This window comes from Brachionichthys hirsutus, chromosome 2 (genome assembly GCF_040956055.1).
Source record: "Brachionichthys hirsutus isolate HB-005 chromosome 2, CSIRO-AGI_Bhir_v1, whole genome shotgun sequence".
Lineage (NCBI taxonomy): Eukaryota > Metazoa > Chordata > Actinopteri > Lophiiformes > Brachionichthyidae > Brachionichthys > Brachionichthys hirsutus.
Window position 1 is genome coordinate 12,695,890 of NC_090898.1, and position 25,879 is coordinate 12,721,768.

Sequence of the window (25,879 nt, forward strand, 5' to 3'; positions counted from 1 at the left end):
CATAACACATAACACTAACAACATGAAACAGTAAGACTTTTACTATTGTATGTCCTGAAACTACAAATAATTTGAGTTCACATTAGAACCAAACTCAACATGACTGATGGGGTGTGCAGGACCCGTTACTGTTCTATTTCTGTGTTGCTTTGGCTTTTTGATGAGGATTTGTTCAAACCACCTGAACTGCATTACAAGGTGACAGAAATTCAGACAATAATATATACCGTCACACCAAAATAAAGTGCTGACAAAGTGGCAAATGTTTTTTTTTTTACGTAAAGTTATCATTGAAAGGCATCAGAGTGAGACCCCTCTTCATGCAACACATAATAGTTTGAGTTCATGCATGATGTTTTGAAATAAAAATAACATGCTTCTTGTCCTGATTTAATTCAGAGTGCCTAATTAAGCAATAAGGTGGACACACAACATGATCAAATATCATCCATTCACTAGGTCTGATTTATAGGTGTGTGTTTTTTTGCCTATCCAGCAAGAAAACTAGTGTGGAAAGAAGTTTTACCTTTTTCTTGGCAAGGTAATAATGGGAAGTAACTTCAGATAGTACAAGACAAGCAGTTTTCAATTTGACATTTATTTACAATATTTTAATTTGCTTCAGTGTGGAAAAATAAAGCAGAAGCTATAGCCTTTAAATTCATTACATCCAGTTAATTAGATATGAATGAATCACAAACATTTCTAAGGAAATTAATTTGCAAATTAGGGCGAGTACTCCAAGAGGTAAAGGCCACGCAAGTCATTTTAGGAGTGAAAGCTTCCAAAAATACACTTGCATAGTAAATATGAAAACAAAACTCATTCAATGGTCCATAACTTGACCTCAAAGATATCATAGAAGAAAACATCCTTCCACACACAGCGCCATCAGTGCTTTAGTGCAAGACAAGTAACACTTCCAATTTTACATGCACAAAGGGCAAACTATCGCTGAATCTGATCTTCACAGCTGCCCACTGAGTCTGTTAGAAGACAGAACCCGAGCAGCGGCCCTTCCTCTACGCCCAGCGCGAGCACCTCTGAAGCCTTGGCCCCTAAGAAACCGTCCAGGGACCCCAAAGGTCTCCAGGTTGCGCTTCCGCTCCTCTGCCCATGTAAGTCTATAAAACCCATCAACAGTTAAATCAAGACTAGGCAAAAAAAAAACACATAGCTTGACATCTTGGTGAAACTAGAATTTAAATATTGAGGCTTTAACAGAAAACATTTAGATTACCTGAACTTCTTATCAGATGAGATGTTGTCAAAGAAAGACTTTGCTTTGTCATAGTAGAATTTCGGTCCAAAATGAATATACTCTCCAGTTGAGAGGAATTCCTCGCTTTCCTTTGCTTCCGTTTCGTGATTTCCATCTGCAGCACAGAAACATGTCCTGAGGGAATGCTGGAGGATATACAATGGAAAACCAATCTAGATGACCGCTTTGTACAAAGGTTCCTCCACTTCTTCCAAAACCCAATGGTCAAGAACGGAGTAAAGCAGAATGGCTAAAAGATTGAGATATCAGCACTTGAGCCGAAATGTAAAAATGTAACCAACCTTTGATATTCAACCTGTTTTGCAACTCTCTCTCAAGCTCTTCCTTAATAAATTGGGCATTTGATGAATCAAAGTCAAAGTCTGTGTCAAACTTTAGCGTGGCAGATGGAACACGAGCCACCATCAGCTGGCCTCTTCTACGGTTCCGCCGCCTCCGAACTCCAGCAATTCATTAAAAAAAGAAAAAGAAAAAGAAAAGAATGCAATACATTTCAAATGGAACTTCATTGGTGTGGAAATCTCAGATGCTCACTACATTACAAATGTGCAGGTTTGACCGCTACCTTGTCTCCTGGGCAGTGGCCTGTTTTCATTGCTCTGCTGCAGAGGTTCCGGCTGAGCACTGGGCACACCTGAGCTTGAGCTCACTTCAATTTAAGAAGCATTTCAATTGCATGGATGAACATATACATTTCAAAACTGTTCAATAATCATCAAATTGGCACTTTATTTTGCATTAGATTTCTGCAATTCTGCAAGCTTACTGGCGACTCCAGCACCCATTCCGGTCTGTGAACCGCCTTTCCTGGGCCTCTCCTGCCTTCTTTCCCACCGCTGCTCCTGATCCAGCAGGGATTCAATCGTACCTCTCCGCCCTGATATTTCCACATGCGTTTGAACAGCTTTTTCCACCATGGGGCCCTTCCTGACGTGAAAGCCTGGGACTACAGGACATAAATGAAGGAACGCAACTTCCATTTTGTGTCTCAAGCACAAATATGGCAGGTTTATCATCACATTAGAGGGAATATATTTGAGTTCATCAATTTACCAAGGCCGAGAGCAGCAGCATACTGTTGATTAAGCAGAGAGCCAGCAGCAAGCTGATTGAAGGAGCTGATCCTGAGAGGACTAAACGGTCCGCGTGCTACGTAGGCACCGGAAGAGCCTACACTGGATGACTGAATAGAACATTTTACAACAATTTAGAATTCATAAATATATTCCGGGTCGACATTTGCTCTATCCACTACTGTTGGATATGTGCCATGCAGATACCTGTATTATCGCGGGATCAGGAGGCAATCCGTGGTAAGATCTAGGAAATTCACAGAGTGAGATATCCTTAATATCACTTCCGCGGAAAGTGATGTACTCGTAGACATCATCTCTGGCTGGCGTTGGTCTGTCAGCGGCTCGTCCCTCCGTTCCTAAGCACCTGACTGGTTGAGAGGAAATGTTTGATCATCCAATAAAATGTGTGCCATCATCTTTTCCCCAAAGTCCACAAAAGAACTTAACACAAAGCGTCCTTATCTTCGGACACGCTGACAAAGTACAACTCACCTTTGGCTAAGACAACTGTGGAGTTAATTTTATCAATTGTATACAGTATACCCTCATAGCGATTCTGGGCTTTTGAAATCAAACTTATTTTGCATCCAATGTACGGCTTTGCCGAACTCATGTCTAAAGAATAAGTCAGGTCAATAACGTACAAACACAACAGGCACGCTCACACGCCAACGTTCAAGCCACACCTGGACCAGAAGCTATTTATAAGCCTCGTCAGGTGACTTAAAACCACGCCCACTGATCGAAACGTAAACACACCTGGCAGTGACACAACATCAAATCCGCATCCTTCCGTTTTAGGAAACATTTCTATTTTTTTAAATCAACAACGATCCAAATGTTGCGCATTTACTGCAATGTCTGTTTTTTTTTTTAAAGACTATCCATGACGTTGCTACAATTGTTGATCTTCCAAGATTGACACATCGATTATCGCAACTGTGTGAGCGCTTAAAAGGAGCCGCAGCAAATGCAAATGCAAAAAAAAAAAAAAAACAACGCAGCCATTTTGTGCCATCTACGGCAAAGTCTAATGGATAGAAAATGCATTTAGACTGTCACAAACGCTCTCTCGGAGCGTCCTTGGTGCGATAACAGTCCCAAGCAGTAGCGATGCTTGCGTCGCGTCTCTACGTGAAACTGACAGATAGCTATGACACACTACACTGTAGCTCATTACCATATGTTCCAACCTCTATTTCCTTTGAAGAGCCAATCATAGCGCCTGGATACGCCGCGTCACTGAAGGCGCATCCAATCGGCGCATGCGTCTCGCGAGCGAGCGTAGCTCGGCAAAGATGGCGGCGGGACCTGATTTGCTGGATTATGTTTTGTCAACACGGAGGTGGACGGAAAAGTAGTTTGTGATACTGTCGGATATCTTGAGTTTGAACTGTCCGGTAGCATCAACAGAACACCCGGGGGGGCATTTAGCAGGAAACCGCGTTGACGAGTCAGTTCAAGGGAGTAATCCTAATGTTCAGAGCATTAAAAATGGGACTTTCACAACAAGAGCTTGCTAAAGCAGGTAAGATAGCTGCCCACTCCGGTTAGCTAAAAAGTGGCTCAACTTGGCATCACTTGTTGTCCAAAGCAAATGCGACTCGGAGAGTCGGTCGATACGCCCCGTTTTCATGCGTTTCCTCTGGAGGGCAAGGAGGTTTTATTAATAGCATGGATGGAGCACCCGAGACGGCAGCGGCTCCGAGCATGACAGCCTCGCAAAGTCAGCCGAAGCTGGGGCTAGCTAGCGGCGTCGCTACAGCGGCGGCGCCGCCAGACGCGGCTTGTGACGTGGGCGAAACAGGAACGGCTGGTGCTCAAACTTTAAACGGAAGTGCCGTGGCGATGAACTGTCACATTCCCGGCGGCGCGTCTGTCACGCTCACAAACAACGGACCCGCCCCCGCGAAGGAAGACATCGCGGCGTGTTCGCCTGCGACCAGCGCCGTTGTTCGAACTTCTTCCCCGGCTGCTTACACGGTTGTGATTTCGTCCCCGCACACCGTGAACAGCGTCCCCACCGTCACGCTCGTGAGGCCGCCCACGCAAACTCCCTGCAACGCCCCGCAAAGCGGAGGAAACCCACCCCCGGTGTTCGCGCCGCCGGCTGTCGGCCCTCTGGTGCAGACTGGCGGGCATGTCGTGGTTTCGTCTGTGGCTGCGGGGACGCCGCCGACCGCGAGGACTCCGACTGTTTTGCAAAATGTTCGGACTTGTGTCCCGTCAACGGCCGCCGCCGCCGCCGGGGGGACACGAACCATCGCTCCGCAGGTGTTGGCCCCTCGACTCACTCAGCCTCAAACCCCCCCCAACATCCAAAACTTCCACCTCCCCCCAGGTAAGACGGTGTAAAACGCCATTGCACGTTTTCTCTATGCAGTCAGCTTCGTGCTGCCTGTTCAGCCTTGTTGTATTTGTGCTCGGATGTAATTAAGCTGGAGATCGGAATTGATTGTCTTGTCATGGATGCAAACAACAGATTAGAGAAGGACTGGCTGCTAAACAGAGAGTAAGCCTTGAGTGCATTCAGCCAGTTTATCCTCTTAGAGCAATGTCAGTGTTGTAATCTATAGATTTCTGTTTAGTTTGCCCCGTCGGGCGGATCCAAAGCTATTTATTCTGCATCTCTGAGCATTCATTCACTGCATTTAGTGTTTGGAACAGTTTGCAATAGAATATTCCTTGTCTTGTGACCTTTTGTCTTGTCTCTGTCCACACACATATCGATTTAGTGTTGTTGCAAATAGACACATTTAGATTTTTGCCTCCCAGCTGTCAGTAATGATGTAATATTTTTTCAAGTATAGTGGTCTTACTGTCAGCACGAAAGCCCTGACCTTTGACATCTCATCCCACCTGACGTTGGCCTCTTGCAGGCATGGTCCTGGTTCGCAGTGAGAGCGGGCAGCTGCTGATGTTTCACCAGCAGGCCTTGGCTCAGATGCAGGCTCAGTCACAGTCCCAAAGCGCCATGACGCCCCGGCCGGCGGCACCCGCTAGCTCTCCACCGGTGCAGATAACGTCGCTGCAGGTATCAGAACTGCTCGTCTCAATAACACGCACAGAAATTGATCTCATCAATGTTGGGTTGAAAATGTCATTCTACGGTATATCAGAGACAGTTTCTCGTGCACACTCTGTTTTTATGCTCAAATAAAAAATAAGTGAGGGAAATAAATACAGCTGGTCCTCACTTACCGACGTAATCATTTATCGACAATTTGGCTTTCTGGGATTTAAACGTATGCGTTTTTAGCGACAAGAAATCGCTGTTACGATGAGCGGAATGCACTGGCAGCGGAGTTATGAGTGAGTACGTGCATGCGTACAGCATACCGTAAATGCCCTATACGTATATTCAAATATGTATAAAACAAAAATCATTCATCGGTTCTTTTTCTCGTCCGATTTACCCGCGTTCTGGGTCACGGGTGTTGCTGGAGCCTATCCCAGCTTTTCTATGGCCGAGGGGCGGGACATAAACTGGACGCCTCGCCAGGGCAGTTTTGTTTAGCGCCGAAATTGTTTAGCGACGGGGTCTTCGGAACGTAACTGCCGTCGCTAAGTGAGGACCGCCTGTAAACTGTTCAAATCAATAATTGTTAGTGAAACTAAAAAAATCACACTTCCTGCTTTCCTGCAGGCTCCCGGTGCATCGCTGCTGCCTCGTCCCGTCACTCCCACCACCATTATTAAACAGGTTTCTGTAGTCCAGAACACGGTGACCACCACCACCGCATTGCAGAGGCCTCCTGTGCTGCAGGTAAGTCTTCCTCCTGTCCAGCTTTATAGGAGATGATGAAGAAAAGAAAAAAGAAAACGCTCCAATGCCCTGAAAAAGTTGTCTTGCTATTAGCTGTGGTGGCTGGTAGCAAATCCCAATGATTTGCACCCTTCATTTGGATTTGTTACTACTGTTAACAAATCCAAACGTCTCATTCGTAGCATTTGCTTTGCTTTTAACTTCCTGTCATTAATCTCACAGCCAGCCACACAAGGATTGCTTCAGTCGTTCTGTTAAAAGCTGCGATCCTACAGAACATGAGCGATGCGTCTGAGTTCACTGAAGACATTTGTATTTGACTTTTCTGACATGTGATTCTCATCTGCCCACTGCCTGTTCCCTGACATATACAGAACACCATCGTGCTGGGAGGAGCTGTCACCACGCCGGGACAGCTGCTGGGAGCCCCGGCTGCGGTACAGCCCGGCTCTACACAGAGGGTAGGGCCCCTCGCGGCCACTGGGACACCTATCACTGCAACAGCTATCACACCTGTAAGTAAACATACACCAACCAACCAATTGATCGATCGATCGATCGGCCGACCGGTCTCCTTAATTTTGTGGGATTGGCGATCGGCCAATTCCTACATATGAAACCGATTTCATCGACCCCCGCAAAGGTCTGGAATTCACCCACTGGTCCCCTTCTTCTCTGGCATGAGATCACCGATAGCCCCGCCTACTTACCCGAGTCTATTGCTCCGCCCCCTGCTGCGTTGAACGATAGCGCCTGTTTAGCTTGGACACTCAGGACACCTTATTAGGGGTTTCGGTTGTTTCGTTAGTTTGTCCTGTAGATAGTTATTTTATTAACTACCTCAAACCATTGAGATTGGAACATTCAAGGTGTAGCTGTCAGTTATTAAAAAAAAAAAATCTGAATCGGCAGGTCAGGCTTTTAAAAGACCGGCCAGAAAATTGCAATCGGTGCACCCCTAACTGTAAGAGTACTAACCTCTGTCTTTGCCATGCTTTAAAGCCAGCAATGCAGATTCTGATTTGCACACTCTTAGACTGATTTGCAGAATGTTTATTATTATTATTTTTTTTTTGTCTATGCACTTGCAGGAAACACTGGAAAATGTGAAAAAATGTCGAAACTTTTTGTCCACGTTGATCAAACTGGCATCCAGTGGTAAGAGGTCCTCTGAGACCACGGCCAACGTCAAGGAGCTGATCAAACGCCTGCTGGTGAGTTGCGCTCTTTCTTTCTTTTTTCTCCTGCCAACCTGTTTTTCACCATTTCCATCAACTGTCCGTTTATTGTCCGTCAGGAATCCAAGTTGGAGCCTGAAGATTTCACCAGTAAGTTATACCAGGAGCTCAACTCCTCACCGCAGCCGTGCCTTGTGCCTTTCCTGAAGGTGAGATTGGGGACATGACGTCACAGAAAAAAAAAAAAAAGAAAATGTTGTGCCAATACAACCAAAGCTGCTGTTGTACCAGAGCACCTGCATCCTGCATCCTTTAGTTCCCAATAAGCAAATCATTTTAGTGCGGAGGATGATTTTTATCAACCGGAATGTATGCCTATTCTTTCTGTCCTCTGCTCACAGAGAAGCATCCCAGCTCTGCGTCAGCTGACCCCAGACCCGGAGGCCTTCGTCCAGCAGAGCTTGCTGCCTCAGGCCGGCGCAGCAGCGGCAGCCGCAGCCGCCTCCACGGCCCTCACCGCCGTTGTCCTGCGACCTCCTCTCTCCACCGCTGCGGCCACGGCGACGGCAACCAGCACCACCACAACCAAGGCTACAGTCATCAGCCTCTCTCAGACGCCTCACAGCAAACCTGGAATGGTAATTTTAATAATCCCTGCATCTAAATTCACCCATTGGTTTAAGCACTTTCCTTTTATGTAAAAACCCGTACGTCTTCTCTCGTTTGTTCTTTTATTCTTTTTCCCTGGACACAGATTGCGCCCCAGCAGCAGGGAACAATGGCCAGGACACAGGTGACGCTGGCTCAGCCTCCTATGATCACACTTAGAGGGCAGCCTCACAGTCGCATCATTGTGGGTCAGCCACAGGTGGTCAAACAGCTGCAGACAGGTGTGTGTTCAGACACCGCTGTTTTTAGTTCTCCTTGACAGTGAACCTGATGTAATCCTCTCGCAAAAGCAATGAGAAATCAGCACTGATGCCCTAAATACGTACATGACGCTCAGGGCAGCACGGTGGCACAGTGGTTAGCACCGTTTCCTCACAGCAGAAGGTTGCAGGTTCAAATCCAACTTGTGGCTTTTCTGTGAGGATTTTGCATGTTCTCCCCGTGTCTGCGCGGGTTCTCTCCAGGTTCTCCGGCTTCCTCCCAACACCAAAAAACATGCAACTTAGGTCCAGGTCGTTATTGGAAAAAGAGAATTAATTCTCAACTGACTTACCTCGTTAAATAAAATAAAAAAACATTGTAGGAAATTTAAGGAGTCGTATGGTTTGAAAAGCACCAGTCAAAAATTGTATTCAAACTTTTTGTAGCTTTTTGTCAGCATGAAAAGCCTTAGATCTTTTTTTTCTCCCCAATTCATAAAGCATGGGAACAAAAATCATTGTTTCCCTCTAGTAAGTTTGAATTCCGTTACCCATTTCACTTTGTACACCACAGAAGTGCTGCCAACTTTTGGATTCTCTATGAAAAAGCACAATAACAAGCTTGTGCAGGTCCCCAATTTTTATTTTAAAATAATGAAATTTTCTGAGTCAGCAAAAATTTGAATGTGCTTTTTTGGCTTTAGGTGTGATTCCTGCAGCGAAGCAGACATTCGCTCCAGGAACCAAAGGAGTGCAAGTTGTCAGTCAGCTCGCCCTCATGACTGCTCAGAGGAACAGGCTGAAAGAAGCAGGAGGGGGAACCTTCAGGTTTGTTACATGTGAAGATACATTTCATAAATATTGGTCTGTAAATAGTCAATAGTCATAAGGGCTGTTCAGAATTGATGCGTCTTTGTATTTGATGTCAGTACTTGTTACGTCTTTAATAAATGCTTTGGACCTGGAATGATTGCTTAATGAATTCTTAAGTAAATGTACTCAATTCTATTATCTGTTTTTTAAGTAACCATGCCAACCGTGACTGCTAAGACGGTTGAGTGCATCATTTAGCACCGTTCTGTCATTCAATTCCAAATTGGATCACACAGACAAATTGGCTAAACAAGCCAAAGAGTTATCTTGACAACACAATTAATGAAGACAAGTAAGACCTTGATAAGAGGAGTTGGTCCTGAGTGAGAAAGCATGGTAGTCTTGGCAACAACAAAAAATTTTTTTCTGCATTTAGAAACATGGGAGTGAAGATTTTATGTCACTGTAAATGCGATCGTGGTTTGATAGAAGTAGATATTATATTATATCGGACTCTACTAAATGGAACCAACGGACTTGTTTATGCCTAAATGCTGCACATAATAGACTTAAAGTTGGCTTATATTCGTGCAGTGCTTTGACATTTGAATGACACTAATGGTGTCATTAGTGCAGTTGTTTGTTCACATGATGAATTATATCTTTGTTTTCTATTCATCAGTTCACTTTTTTTTTTTATCTATCCAGGGATGATGAGGATATCAATGATGTGGCTTCCATGGCAGGAGTCAACTTGTCGGAGGAGAGCGCTCATATCTTAGCAACCAATTCCGAGCTTGTTGGCACGGTGACTCGTTCCTGTAAGGATGAGACCTTCCTCTCTACCCCCTTGCTCACCCAGAGAGTTCTGGAGATGGGTGAGCTTGAGAGAAGATGCACTATGCGTCGACACGGCACAAAACACAGACACGCACGCACGCACACACACACACACACACACACACACACTCGAGAGCTGTATCCATTCTCCTCCTACCATCACAGGCAAGAAGTTTGACATCGGCGATTTGGGCGCGGATGTGATCAACTACATTTCTTACGCTACGCAGCATCGACTGCGAAGCCTTCTGGAAAAAGTATCACAAGTAGCCCAGCAGAAGAACAGTAACTTCAAGGTAATGAGGACTTGGGTCTAGTGACGCCGACTGGCTCTTTTTCAACTGCCTGTTGATTTTCTTCCCATTCCTGACCTTGCGAAATGCAACTCGTCATTCAGGAGGATGAGCAGTACGAACTTATCAGCGATGTGAGAGCTCAGCTTAAATTCTTTGAGCAGCTGGATCAGGCGGAGAAGCAACGGAAGGAAGAGATGGAGAGAGAGATTCTCTTGAAGGCCGCAAAGGTATCCGTAAATGTACACACACACACATATAGGGGATATAAAAATGACTCAGTATGATTGATAGGAAGAAACACGTCTGAATTTCATTGAGGAGGCCAGCGAGTGATCCTTGATCACTTTCACAAGCAAACATTCCTCCGCTGTAAGGAGAGACGATAACTCACTCCGAGCGAATGAATGAAACAAGTGGAAGAACCAAACATATCCATGTTGAAATATTAAAGTGTCCGTTTCCTCGCTGCAGTCTCGCTCACGGCAAGAGGACCCCGAGCAGCTCAGGCTTAAACAGAAGGCCAAAGAGGTAAGTGTATATTAAAGTGCATGTGATTGCATTCAAGGCGAGGGCTCGTGTGGAGTCATTTCCATTTTACAAGCCCGTCCTTGCTTGTTTTCCAGATGCAGCAACAGGAGCTGGCTCAGATCAGACAGAGGGAAGCCAATCTAACGGCGCTGGCAGCGATCGGCCCGAGGAAGAAACGGAAGATGGATTCTCCTCTCAGGGGCAACGGCGGCGAGGTGAGGAAGATGGAATATTTTCAATTATACCCCTTGCGCAAAGAAAAGGATCGACACAAGGCAAAACATCTTCCTTTCTTTTGCTCTGTTCATCACTCCAGGGCTCAGGGTCAAGTTCCTCCCAGCCTGGGGGGTCAGGCGGAGCAGGCTCCAGACACTTCGTACGACAGCGAATCACCAGAGTCAACCTCAGGGACCTGCTCTATTGCCTTGAGAACGAAAAAGGGACCGGTCGCTCCGAACTGCTCTATAGAGGCTTCCTCAAATAGCACATGGCTAGTTTCTGTGGGGGGTGGGTGGGGGGGGGGGCGGGAGCTGGACTGTCAGCCCCGAGCCTTTCTGGAGCACTGAAAGGCCAGCAGCTTTTAAAAGTCTCTTCAAACACCGGCCTTTTAATTTTATTTTTGCATATTTAGGGAAGCAAATTTTGGACCTGATTTATGGCCTTTCAGCTCAGTCTATATTATATTTTGAAGAAGACTTGCCCCAAACTACAGTTCAATCAATCTTGCTGAACGGTGGACAAATGTCTACCCCCCAGGATGAGTGGCTCATCTCTGAGAAAGTTATCGGGGTCATTTCACTGATATTTGTGTTGTAGCAGGAAATCTGTGAAGTGCATTGTATTTGAAATTAATGTGCAGCCTTCAGCTGACTTACAAAAAAATGCCGTATTGCTGATTTTATTGACAATGTCCACGAACACACACACACACACTTTCTGTTTATTTAAATTGATCTCACACATCACAGATTTAAGCCGATCACCTAGATTTTATTTTATCACTGTCTTAATGCCTTTGGATGATTAATCTCGGCGAGTCTCATCATCTTCTGAGTTGCCTTCTGACCATGTTAAGCCATATCAATCAATCCAGAAGATTTTCTGCGTGTGTACTTTGAATATTTCCTTTGCTTATATTTGGTTGATTTTAAAGAAAAATCTATATTTATGTACCATTTGTCAGTTATTTAATTGCAGCACATTTAAAAAAGAAGGCCAGACTGTTGAAACAGTCAGTTCACAAACAGCCTTTACTTTACATCCCTGCTGATCATTTCATGATATAAAATTCACTTTTAAAGATTGTAACTTTCTAGCACAAACGACTATCCAAATATATATTGATTTGCAAAGTCTGCATATTTTCAATCGTCCAAGACGAATTATGAAAATAATGGGGTGGCACAGCGGCGTAGTGGTTAGCGCAGTCGTCTCACAGCAAGAAGGTACTGGGTTTGAATCTTACCTATGTGGTGTGGTGTTTGTGAGTGGTTGTCTGTCTGTGCCGCCGCCCCCCCCCCGATGTGCTGGCGACATATCCGAGGAGTACCCCGCCTCTCACCCACAGCAAGCTCGGATAGACTTCAAGCAGACCCGTGAAGTGGATGAGAGAATCGTCAAGAAATGCATGGCTGAAAATAATCCATTGGATTTGGCTCCATTTCTTCAAAAACTTTTGAATGCATCAGGTTTCAATTAATCTTCTTGCCTTAATCGCTTCCGTGTCACCCAAAGAGTGACTTTATAGCTAAAGTATCATTTTGTACAGGATGTGTGTTCCGATGTTTTATCCTCTCAAGCTCATGCACGGTTGTTAATGTGACGTCGACGGGATCTGTAAATGTGCTCTCTTGCAAATGAACAGAAAGTTACACAAACACGACTGAGTGTTTGTTCACGTTTTTATTTATGAGTTGAGGAGATCACCATGAAAAAATGTCGGGATAAAATGCAGAGTGGGGCACTTTGACGGATCAGTTTTATAGTTGATCGGATGAACACACCCACTTTATAGCATGTTCACTTTTTGGTGAACATGCTAGTTTTGATCTTTATACCTTTTGTCATTTTAAGAAAGAATGCTTGCTGGCAAATGTTTTTACTGTATATACTTGCTTTTTGTAGATTTAACAGTTCTAACATGCGAGCTTGTCTTATTTTTCATCCATTTTGAAATAAGACAAAGAAAAGATAACTGATGCTTTCTTGCCGATATAATGTACATTTTGCACAGGCACTTGTTTATATGTAAATATCTGAATAAAAAAAAAGGTTTTTAATTGATATTTTACAATGGATTAAGAGAGAATGATTATTAAAACCAGGCAAAATGCAAAATATCCTGATTGTTGTGATTATTGTAGCAGGTCTAGACTCCTGTCTGGATACTGAAGCCCAATCCTTGTGATTTTTTTTGGTCGCCTCTTTGCCAGGTTTCCTTTTGCTGATTGTGTTTCTTGTTCCGGGCGTGAAATAGATCTTAATATCAACTAGAGTCTCGTTTATATCAAGATTTAATCATAGTTTCTTTACGAGACTATGATTTATTGAAGATAAAATTGAAATGAAGCTTGTGGTGATGCTTACTCGGTGTCGCTGCAGAGGGAGACAGAGGGCAAGAGCTAGAATAAATAATTCGGAACCCATTACCCATAAGACGATGATAAACAAATAAGTAATTCCCCTTCTATCCTTGAAACATGATTAAGGGATGTTTTGTCTGTGTCTATAATGAATAGCAGTTTAATCCTTGGCTCAGATAATACGTCACTACCTTATGACATGACACGCATTGCAGGATGCAATTGTTTAATTAGGATTCATGAGGCTGGAGAACAAAATTTAAAAATACATTTGAGTCATCTGGAATTTGGTGATTTGTGCATTAAATTCCAATCTTTTCATGAATTCCACTAAATATTGAGAAGTATCAAATGAGTTAAAGATTTATTCAGCTGAATGCTGCACAAACTGTGGGCTGTTTTTAAAATATTCTTATATATCTGCACAGTCCAAACAAATTCCACAAGTGTGGCTGAAGTCTGTTTACCACCACAACTGAAAACACAAGCAAAGTAATGTTAGAATAATGCCACATGAAAAATAAAAAAAAATAAAAGGTTTGGATTTTTCATCACCATTATTTTATTAGATGTATCCAAAATTGTGGCCTTGGGCCACATCGTTTCTTTGTGATTGATAAGATTGAACGGAAGCAGGAGATTGGATTGAAAAGGTCTAAAACGGATTCCGTGCACATCTGATCTGAGATATCAGAGAAACAATGAAAAGGAGAAGGCAATGTTCAAAAAGCAGGCCGAGTCAAAATCTAAACGCAGTAAGAAAAGACTAGGAAATATACTGGAATATGAAATATGGAGGCGCAGCAACAAAAAGGAAGGAACACACAGATTAAATAGAGTAAAAAGAGACACAGAGAGGAATGAAACATCCGCAGAAGAAAATGAACATGAAAAATAGAGGAACATATAAAGTTAAATGCTGTCCTATGTGTGTGCCATCATGGTCCAATAATGACCGGATTTGTAAGCCTTATTTGGGGAACCTTACAGACTAGAGGGCAGATGTCAAGATGGATAAATGCAATTAAATGAATTTGAAATATTAGCTGGACTGCTTATGTGTTGGAAATGTTCTGCACTTTTGTGCAAACTTTTAACCAAAAATCAAGGCGGCCTACTGTCTTTGGTTCAGGCACTGATCTGAGGTACGTGCAGTATTTTGGTACTAGGTGATACATAATTAATACAACTCAATGCACAAGTTATCAGGATGTAACTTTGTTATAAAAGCACCGTTTAATTTGCAGTAAATCCATCACCTCTGGCAAACTGTTTCATAGCAACAGTTATTGTCAAGTTCATCATATCATGGAATAATATATCTTAACATTCAAGACAGGATATGTGTAGTCTCCTCAAAGAAACCGCTCTTTCTCTCGACCTTGTACTTTTATAATAAAGGCCTGAATCAGTTTCCTTCTTTGTTCGATCTTATTCTCAAAAAATGTCACGGCCTTTCTGAGGAAATGCAAACAGCAGTTATGAGCTCTGCGACGGCGCTGTTAACATTTTTATTATTCACTCGATGCTGTGACATTTTATGAAAATGGAATATTCATACATATTTATGTTCCTTAGCACATCTTCAAATATGGTTGCATTAATGTGACAGCACATTTCCTTGGCTGGAGTTCATCATGGACGTTATTTCCTCTCTGGGCCTGAGCTGTTGACACTGTGGCCAAGAAGATGTCAAATCTCATTCGTGGTCTTCAGGGGTCGTCTAGACTCTGATCCACGATCAACCTTGGCAGGTCCAAGATGTCATACCTGAGGTGGAGCGCAGTCGGTCCATAGGGGGGCGCTGTTGCACCACCCTTGAACCAAACACAGCCACATCTCTGGTAGTCATTTCTCATCATGGCTCGTCTGACTTCGAGTGGCTTTTATCACCACAAACTAGAACTTGAAAAAAAAAACTGTTTTGTAGCAATTTAAGCAGCAGTTAATTCTGAAATGCACATTAATTTATTACTAACCCTGATTTTATTTTCCACAGAGATCAGCTGCTGTATGATTTACTGCACTGATCCCCAATATGCTTACTTCTGATGGAAGATCTAACTTTCTCATGCACAAAGCATACCCAGCACACACACACACACACACACACACACACACACACACACACCCACACACACACATCATATCACCTTCTCGTATTGATTCAGATTTGGTAGATTTGGGGCTTAGACAGTTGTTTGCTCGGTTCCCCCTACGGACAAGGTATCTCAACCAATCGTTGTCTTCCATATCCAGCAATAGGCAAACCCCTAAGTCTTTTCCAATATGAGTTGTCAGGCGATATTTACTTATGTTACTCTGGGACACCAAACTCAATTCCACTGTCTTGTTTGATTTTGCACAATGAGAGGCTTGTTGGCTTCTCACATCATAAAGTCTTAGACTAACTGAGCTATGAAAATGAGTGCATATATTTCACAATATTTGGTTTTCTTAAAAATATGGTGGCCAAAACTCCACTGAGCCCCAATATCTCTTGCATTGTGCATGAGCGATGGTCTGAGGTTCAGTTCAGTTCTTTTTTTATTTGACCACTTCAAAGTTTTGACACCACAAAAGCAACAAGTGAACAACAACAAACACAAAATGCCCAAAAGGAGTAGGCAGAAGCAAAAATAATATATGATCCAATTCCATCTAGCAATCGGTTATTGGAATTATGAAGTTCAAAATTATTGTAGAAATTTTAGACCTTGATACAAATATTGTCACGTATTTATGAAGATCTACGAAAAGCCAACGAGACAACAAGAAGTATTTGTTTGTGAAAATATTTGCTCAACACTGAATTCAAAAACCCAGACAGACCACTTTAGATACACGTTTCCCTGTCCAGGACGAACCCAGCTGAAATTAAAACGCAAGATTTCTCTGTAATGTCCGGAGACACACTGGAGACTTTGGCCTTAAAGCTGTCATCTGCTCTGTGTTGTGAAATCTGCTCCCGTCAAAAGACGAGGAAAAGTGGAAGAAGCTGCAGCTATGGGACAGGAATAATGTAAATACACACCAGCAATGGCAATGAATAGAACAGAAATGCTACGTGACAAGCAATACATCATTTGACCAGGCGAGCAGATAGAAGTTCCTCTAAACTGTATTACTGCTATATCTCACTCTTTGCTACAGCAGCATCAATTGCAAAATGTTCCAAGCTGCAGTGTTTATTTATGAGGGAATTTAGGACTGGAACTACTCTTTGGGATTTGGAGGGCTGCTGACGATGTAGTACAATCCTAAAGTTGTATTACAAATCACTGAAGTTGTTTGAAAAGAGAACCTTACATTTAAATGAACTAAAAAGAAAATAAAGAAAGTCATACATTTTAGAATTACACAGGAAGTTCTTTACATTCTTACATTTGCTCTGTATGTTATTTTAAAAGATTTCTAAACATAAAGGACTCGACCTTCTAATAATACTAACCAATTCAAATGCATTTGTTGTCTTGCACATAAAAGGTTTGGTCCATTGATGGAATAGTTGTAATGTACAAAACATATTCTAAAGCTATAAGGTGGCGGCTGCTTCGGTCAACAGAAAAACTTTACTGTATGGATACTTGAGAAAAAAAAAACTCTTGAGATATGTTCAATTAAATTTGAACATTAAAGTATTAAAAAAGAAAAAAGCAGATGTCAAGATTGTGTTTTATCTCAGATAGGAAACGTCAGTTTCGTTTCCGAGATAATAAATAAGTCCGGGAGGGGGGGGGGGGGGGGGGGAGGTGTTGACGTTGTACAGATGTCATATCTGAAAGGTTTGGTTTAGAATTATAACTAGACACATTCAAGCTTTTCAAAACTTGCATACCTTGCTACTTTTTAGCCAGCATTGCACCGCTTACATGGGTGTGTGCTTGCTCTGTGTGTGCGTGGGTGTGTGTGTGTGTGTGTGCGTGGGTGAAAAAGGTTGTGAGTTTGTGGAGGTACATTTATTTTCATGTTCGGAAGTGTTCTTGGAAAAAATCACTGAAATAAGCAACAACCATACTTTAATTATGTACGATACATTTCAGTAAAAAAAAAAAAACCTCATGGAAATTATTAAACCATAATAGCAAGAATAGAAAATAGCAACAGTGCTAATAGCTTCTGAGGAAAATACAGGAGGCGGAGATGAAGATGCTGAGGTTCTCCTTGGGAGTGACCAGGTTGGACAGGATTAGAAATGAGACAATAAGAGGGACAGTGAAGGTTAGACGTTTTGGAGACAAGGTCAGAGAGACCAGACTTTAATGGTTTGGACATGTCCAGACTCCAGAGGAGAGACAGGGACTATATCGGTAGAAGGATTCTGAGGATGGATCCAGGAGAAGATACATGGACTTAGTGAGGGAGGACATGGGAGTGGCTGGTGTTCCGGAGGACGATGCAAAGGACAGGGTGAAGAGGAGAACATTGATTTGCTGTGGGGATCCCTGATGGGACAAGAAGAAAATACGGTAGCAGTAACAAGAGTGCTAATAGCTGTTATGATTCCACTCATCCAGCCGTCTTCTTCTAGACGAAATGATCGCTATCGCCTCATCTATAGCCGCTCATCTGTCTTGCGGGCCACGGCTCTGCTGGAGGCTGTCTCCCTGGCTTCGGGCGAGAGGCAGGGTACACTCTGGATGAGATGTCAGGGGGCGCTATGATTCTCCTTCTACAAAACTAACTGTTGTAGGTTTTTAGACTCTGCAGCAGAAGGTTGGAAACAACTACTCATTTCCACGGATGATTGACTGGTCATACTGGTTTTACTGGCATGTAAATACTGGACTGACAGTTGCTCAGTGACAAGGCAGCCAGGCAAGAGGCAAGCTTTCAAATGGGATCTAAGGTCACTGCAGCAGGACTCCATGGCTGGACTAGACAGCTCCTCACTGCAAACAGTAACATTACAACATGCCTTTTACTATTTTTATTGGATGACATCCCTTCTTTCAGTGAGGCAGGCACGATTCCCCCCGTGGCTTCCGGAACGTGTTGCTGGAGTTGGACACAGGATGCTGTTTTCTGTCAGGCTTGACACCGCTGATCATTCGTAGGGAATACGCTGCTCGTAAAAGACTCAAAATAAACCATTGGCAGTAATTAGCGCTGACTTCCTCCTTTTGTGACACGACTTCCTCAATAAATATCCTTTAGGATCATGAGCCCAAGCATCCCAGTTGTTGTTGTTGTTTTCTGTGTGTTTTCACCATGCTTTATTCATTGAATATGGATTTCCATTACTCAGCTCATTCTGAAAGCAGAGTGTGTGGAGGGAGGTCCCTCAGGGCGGAGAAACCTGCATCCTCTCCGTGTAATTGAGCAAATTAGCTATGAGCAGCTGCTACCTGTTAAAATGACCCGCTTTCCTTTTATTGCAATGGACGAGAGGTCTGATAGCATCTGCATGCTACAGCTGTCAGCCATTCGGATTAGCTTTCTGCGTCCCTCTTTCAGTATATCATGACAAACATAATTACAGCAACATATTTTTGTTATGGATTCTACAAATCGACAGGCGCAGAGAGCATTGCCAAGTGTCCATCAATTACAGCAATGTCCCGCCGGCAGCCCGGCCGCTGGTCCGGCCACTAGCTGGGCTGCCTGGATGTTGTAAAGGCATGTTACTTTCAGAATAAAAGTTTGATAGATTTACAGCGAGTAACAATTTAGTGATGCAGATGAAAGTGAATAAATCACATAACCTGCAACTTCCTGCGACCACATCAGCGGTGGGGAGAACGCAGCGCTGATGTCATCCATGAACAAACTAAGCCGAGGGAGTTCAAGTATGGAGAATATCGCAATGACGACCATTTCTGAAGGGTTGCATTCAGGTGCCTGTAAAAGAATTGTTAGAATCCGGACTGAATTGCTTTTAAGAGCTTCTGCAGAGCTGACCTTGCAAGCGGTTTCAAACACAAGTAACTGTGACTGTAAAAATTAAATTTTTAACCTTCACCTGAAATTCTGAGCTAGAGTTGCTTTAGGGCTATGATGCAGCATGAGAATAGAAAATCACATAACACAAAAATAAAAATACTGTGGTATCAGGGGATTGATGATGATCCAGATCACCATGTGGATGGTGTAAATCTAATTATGAGGGGAATGAGCGGCTTGGCAGAGGCCTGAAATCTCTCAGTGCTTTTCTATTTCATTCATTCATTCATTTTCTTGAAGATGAGACGATCCATAATTGTCTCGTCTTCAGCAGCCGCTTATCTAGTTCCAAGTCATGGCTTTGCTCTGGAGCCCTTCCTAGTTGACATCGGATGGAAGGCCGGGTACACCCCAGACAAGTCACCAGCTCATCACAGAGACAAAAAACCCACTCATGTTCACACTCATACCGACGGTAGATTTAGAGTGGCCAATCCACATAAATGGCATGTTTTTGAAGGTGGGAGGAAGTCGGAGAACCCGGACAGACCCCATGCTGACACGGCGAGAACATACAAACAGGAAAGTCCAAGGTGGAATCGAACCCTGGACCATATTGCTGTGAGGCAACAGTGCTTCCCACTGCGTCACCGTGTTGCCCACCTGTTTAATTACCACAATTATAATGAAATTGCAAAATAAAAACCCCACAAGTCTAGTCTAAACGTTATCAACCATTGTTCCTCTTTTTCTGATTATAAAGGCTAAATTAAACTCATTGATTTATTGCTCTCATCCAATCACTTAACAGTTTGTCACTCATTCAATAACAGGAAGCTGCCAGCTACCAAAGGAGGAAATATATTTTCACACCAAGAGAGGATAACTCCAATAAAAAGGAATGAATGAGCAGGTGCCATTTTCTATTTTTTTTAACCAAGTGGGGTGTGTCGCTCTTTCACGAAAAATAAATGACTGATGTTTATTGTCCACCGGTGACATTTTAAATGCAGAATATACGCCCATCATCCATCTATTCTGCGTACGCAAGCCTGTATCACTCCTGCGTCGAGTCAAACTACAGGGATATTAATTGATTGCGGAAACTGTAACCAAATTCTTCACTGAACGCACACCTGAGATAAAAAAAAAGAAAAAAATATATTTGTAGTTGATGCCTTTAAAAAAGGTTGCATGCATGTTGTTGTTTTTTTTTACTGCATAAAGTAATGCTTGTGCCAGTACTGTTTCCATGGAGATTGGGCACTTTTACAGTAAATGAGAACAGAAAGGGGAATGATGCACCGCAGCCACATTCACCCTTTGAATTATTGAACATTATTCCATGAACCAAAAGATGTCTCATTCTAGAGGCACCTCAACTCACCCTCCTTCCTCGATTATATGGTCACACCGATCATCGGCCGACCCGGGGACGGTCACCAGTCTGACGGAGCGTGAGTTGGACCGGTACATCCTCAGCTGTCAGAGAGACGAGGGTGAAGCAGAGAGGATCTGTTGTCTGTATTTGCCGTGTTCGTGTCGGGTAGCGATTTGGAGCGGATATTTTTTTGGACCAAACACTGGTAAAACTTGCAGTCCTCAAGGCTTTGATAATTACACCATCCATTATGAAATTTAGTTAAGAACTCCGTATTAACATAAAACAATCCAAAGGAAGTTAGAGACACAATTAGATACGCCCCCTGTAAGGGAGGCTGCAAGCTCTTGAGGCCATATCTTGAGTGAAAAGGAAGAAAAGGGTAGATTTGGAACCGAGCGAGAACGCACAAATGGGATTTGAATGTAAGATATTTCACACCCAGAAAAACAATAAGAACATTTTTACTGCCAATTGTACTTCTCCAATTCCCAATACGCTATCCTCAGATTAATATTTCAGATTCCCATCAGGAAAGTAAAGCATTTGTTGTTGTACTAAAATTTTCTTAAATCAAACATATTAAATACTTTTATGGCAAGCATATAATGGGAAATAAATGTCATGCCTTCTTTTTCAATTCCAATAAAAAATAAATGCATTTAGGAGTTCTTTTTGCTTTGAGATCTGCATGTTCTGAAGATGTAAGAGCTGCACGCGGCTCCGTAGCTGCACCGGGGCCACAGGTAAGTACTGACAGATGGCTCCGGATCATCCTGACACTTTCTGTGTAAGTCAGTGATAGATTGCTACTCGGAGCTTAATATGATTTGGATGTAAGAGTGGAATTGAAATCAGATTTCAGCCCGTGCATTTCTGTCCATCACCGTGCCGTATTGTGGTCAGCTGCAGCGGATCTCTCTTGGGGTGTGGTCTTGAAATATTATCGGTTTCATTCGGAGCCGTCGCCCGCCGGTATGCCTGACTGAAATGGCTCTCATCACATCCTCATCCCACTGCCCAACTAAACTGTGGTTCTAGCGCGGATCGGCTATCTCGTTCTGATGTGGCGGCTGCAGAACAGGCGAGTGCACAAAGTGAGTTTCGTAGCTGCTCCCTGTGGCTGTGGATCTCTTGACTGACTGAACTCTCTCTCATTTCTCTTGAGAGTCCACTCCTCCCCTACCGTGCGGTTACACTCTGCCAGGATTAGATGAGGAGTTCACAGCGGGGGCATCAGCCAATCTGCATACAATTGCCCACCACGACTGCGAATAAATCAACATTGATGTAAGACAATAAAGCCAATGCAGTATGGTTATTTGTTTATCCTTAATACTCGCAGCAGCGCCGCGCATTAAGGATTTAGGAGCATAGCATTCGCTCGGATCGTTCCAAGTAAATGCTTTTGCTGGGAGAGAACTCAGAAGGCAGACCTCCCGTCTCCATTTCACTCTACGTGTGCTACGACGGCATCTTGAGGCGGTCCAGCAGTCCACTAAAGCAACCATTAGATAGACATCCAATCAGACATGGGCCATTCCCTTCTTCCCACATCCTCTTCTGCTTCCTCACTTCCCGTGGCCATCAGAGAGGAAATGGGAGTCACTGATTGAGAATATGAGGCAATGTTACGAGTGGTACAGATGACTCCAGATAAACGTTTGGAAGCACCTTCCCATCGATGTGACCGGGTTACTGAACGGTAACGCTGGTACTGTCTACACGGCACGGACAGCAGAGCGCTAGTCTGACACACGTGGAAGTCGGTCCTGATATTTCGGCCTGCATCTGACAGATGCTCATCTCCTGAGAGTCACAAAAAAGTCAATTTTTAGATACGAGTTTAGTCCTTTTAGTGATTCAGAATTAGTTTTCTCTGTATTTGCTATCTCTGCTAGTCAAACATTGAAACTGAATATCTATACCTAAATAAATTTATATTAACTGTTTAATTATAAAATGTCTGACAATTTTTCTTACCTCCAGTGTTTTCAGAAACATTTTAGTGCACGTTTCTTTTTGAATAATGATGTGAGACAAATAACACAAGCAATAACATCCAGAGGCAGCCAATAAGCTACCAGAGCAGCGAGCATATTACACCCATCTCCTCTGTCTCTCTTTAAACAGTTGCTCCTGTGTAATGATAAAATCGGCTGCAAATCACTCACATATATAAATTCATCCAGGGGTCAACATTCAGCTTGTTGTCTGAATGAATCCGTCTTGACTTATTCTTCCAACCCTGCAGTCCGGCCAATCGGAGGGCAGCATTAAATGCAGCCTGTTCACTGACCTGCTGTGTTGAAAGTGAGCAAGTAAGGGTCATCTCATCCTCTTCTTCATCTTCCTCGCCGTGCCTTGGCTGCCAGCGCCAATTACAAAGTAATTTTCTTTTCTACCTTCAGGTTTGCTTTGGTTTTATTGTGGCCATTGCTAAATTAAGATTTAGAGCGGAGCTGAAATGCCAATAAAACGGTTTCACGCCTGGCGAGCTCTGATAGTTCATGCCGAGAAAGCAACGTGCTGTGGGAAGGTCATGCTGATGTTATGCTTTAAACTACACAAAATGTAATATCACACTGAACAAACGGTTTGAACTTTTTAAGCAATTTCTTCTTGGATGACAGTAACTACCGCTTAAATGCAACGCTCCTTTCTGGCTCTCTCTATGAGTGGCCTGTGCCCACTTAGAGCTTTCTGAATGCCCCCCCCCAATTTATTTCCTGTTTCCTAGCAATATAAATCCAACAAATGGTTGATAAAAAACAAACTATTGAAACGTCGTGATTACTTTTCAAACAAGCTTCTTATTTTCAGTTTATGAAAAAAAAAATGTTTTTTGTGAAACTTAAGGAAACAGGAAAAAAAAAGACAATAAAAAAATGGATAAAAGCAGCGTTTTGCTTTTGTGTGCTTTGTGAAGTGTCGCGTGGCTTTTGTGACGGCAGCATCTGTTTCAGATTTGCTTGCTTTGAACGCTTTTCCTATACTCGGTTGTTCTGCCACCGCGTCTCAGCTGCTGAATTCATTACGCCTCCTTGGGAGACCGCCCCGTCAGGCACAGTTGACGAATGAACAGCTTTAATTGTGTTGATCATTTTAGGTTATGTGTGCTCACGGCTGGCACTGCGACTAATTCGAAACACAAAACTCAATCATCCACATATTAAACCCGAGCATACAGGAACACATCATCATTTCAAAATCTTTTGAATCAACATGGTGAAAATGTTTTCTGGAGGAACTACAAGCTGTCTACTCCTGTTAGTGCGCTGTTACTGCTCTGCCAATAAAGAACTTTGTCTTATTGCAATTAAAGGGACAGTCTCCATTTTTGCTCTCGCATGTAGTGGTCATTGAGGAGATGGAAGCACCTTCCCATCCCTATTCTCTTTCTACTAGCGCCTATCTTTTGCTCATGTCACACCCACTTTGATTGTCCTGTGGTTATTATTATTATTTTTAATGGTATTAATGAATTGTGGAATTTCTTTTCCCAAGATATCCTATCTGTATCTCACAAAGCTAAAGATTGAAAGACTCATCATCTGATGAACTCTTCCTCGGCCTCAGTTCCCCCCCTAACCTCATTAAAATCTATTGACAATGTTCAAAGAGTTCAGTGCAGAAAATCAAACCAACAATTTCCCCCAAAACAGGGAAAAGACCTAAAACTTTGATTTAAGTGCTGCTTTAATTCCACCTGTAAAAAAAATAAATACGTTTGTGTAAAAACTGAATTGAAATCTAAAACACTGCAAAGTCAAAATAACGACAGCATATAGCTATTCTATGATAGGATAAATAAAGAAGTGAGTGTGAGGAGATCACCACAGTGTCACACAGAAATCTGTGGGTGACAAGGAAAGGAGGCAGATTCTTATAAGGAGGGGACATTTTATTTATAACACATGATGCTGACAGGGCGTCTCCAGCTCAGCTTCTATATTACAAGGTTGATCTGCAAGGCTGCGCATTTACTGTACGGTATTTGGAAACCAAGATTGCAGTGGCACTATAAACACAGGCTTGAAACAACAGATTCTTTCCCTTTTTTTGTCTTTTTTTCCTTCATTTTCTTACAAAACAGTACAAACAACAATACAAAATATTTGTGCTGTTGACAATTTACAAAAAGTCTCTTGACTCAATAACTGTGCAATTCTTCTTTTTTCTTTTCTACTTTTTTTTAATCTTCTGATTGAGACTATGTGAATACGGGATGCCAGAATCTCTTCCGGAGGGCAACCTTGGTCATGCGGGCTGCGACACATCTTAAAATGTTGTATGGTTACTGTAATAGAACTCATCTGTCCGTTATAAAAAAGACACATGCAAAAAGCTCCAATTGTACAGTTACAGTTTGTCTAACTTGGTTTGTTCTTTAGCCTCAAGCAAATACTACATTATGTACACTTGGACTTGAGCAGTATTTAGCAAACTCGTAAGAAACACTGCTGTCATGTCTTTGTAGTTCTGGCCTTGGCAGAGCTCAGAACCGGCTCCCGCTGGAGCCTTCCTCTGATGGGTTTAGGTCCCGGTCATTCAGCGTCCCAAATGAGACCGAGCATCCTTGAACTAAAACCAGTCAAAGAGGCAGAAGAGCTGTTGTTGGTTCTATAGTTTCTTCTATCTCCCCTCACTGTAACAAGGACCGTTAGTACATCAGGTGGAAACAGAGTGTAATAAGTCGTGACCGTCCTTTATGTTCCATCGGACGTTGCGTTTAAATGTGAGTCAGACTCCATTGATAATTTGCTGCCATTTGTCATTGTGAGTCATTTATAACATTCAATATCATAATGGCATTGTGTTATGTATGAACATGACACACAGTTATAAAGGTACCTTGTGTGAAGTGTGCATGTGTGTGTGTGTGTGTGTGTGCGCGCTACTGGTATGATTGCCCCTTTATCCGGCGTGAATGTCTAATAAGAGTACGAGCACTTCTTGAAACGCGTTTTTATTCTGTGGCCTTCAGTCACGTTGGCGCCCCGCATCTGGATTAGAAAAGTTCTGAAAGGACTCGTGTAGTATAGACCACTCACATATGTACAATAAGGCCTAGAGGAGTGTGCGCGTGCGTGCGTGCTCGCAGAGACTGTACACGTTGTTTGTACAAGATTCACCTTGATGAAGCGAAATTTGAACAGCGACACGAGTATGTCGGCCGTCAGCTCGTACAGAATCGCACAGATTCTCTTGAATGCGCATGGCTTTTGGTGGTGAAATACACTTGCCATGTATTCATTTGGAACCAGAAAAAAAATGGAGCGGGGACACAAAACGCAAGGACGAAGATCGTCAACGCCAATGTGCAAACATGCTCAGTATATACAGCAGCGATGTGTCAGAAATAGTCAGACATAGGAGAACGTA

The 25,879-nt window shown here is 43.0% G+C and overlaps 2 protein-coding genes across 2 annotated transcripts; one reads left to right on the forward strand and one right to left on the reverse strand.

The window, feature by feature from the left end:
* Window positions 1-967: 967 nt before the first annotated feature.
* lsm14b (LSM family member 14B) lies at window positions 968-2,971 on the reverse strand. The gene is made up of 8 exons (XM_068753586.1): window positions 2,851-2,971; window positions 2,563-2,726; window positions 2,336-2,465; window positions 2,049-2,228; window positions 1,848-1,931; window positions 1,564-1,722; window positions 1,241-1,376; window positions 968-1,124 (listed from the first exon to the last, which is right to left on the reverse strand). The coding sequence occupies exons 1-8, from the start codon at window positions 2,969-2,971 to the stop codon at window positions 968-970; spliced, it is 1,131 nt and encodes a 376-aa protein (XP_068609687.1).
* A 1,061-nt stretch (window positions 2,972-4,032) lies between these two features.
* On the forward strand, window positions 4,033-11,133 carry taf4a (TAF4A RNA polymerase II, TATA box binding protein (TBP)-associated factor). The gene is made up of 15 exons (XM_068747865.1): window positions 4,033-4,699; window positions 5,238-5,392; window positions 6,005-6,124; window positions 6,499-6,639; window positions 7,216-7,338; window positions 7,422-7,511; window positions 7,704-7,940; window positions 8,057-8,192; window positions 8,876-8,999; window positions 9,693-9,862; window positions 9,990-10,120; window positions 10,222-10,347; window positions 10,592-10,648; window positions 10,744-10,863; window positions 10,965-11,133. Exons 1-15 carry the CDS (start codon window positions 4,033-4,035, stop codon window positions 11,130-11,132), a joined length of 2,565 nt encoding a protein of 854 aa, XP_068603966.1. The 3' UTR covers window position 11,133.
* The last annotated feature ends 14,746 nt before the right edge of the window (window positions 11,134-25,879 follow it).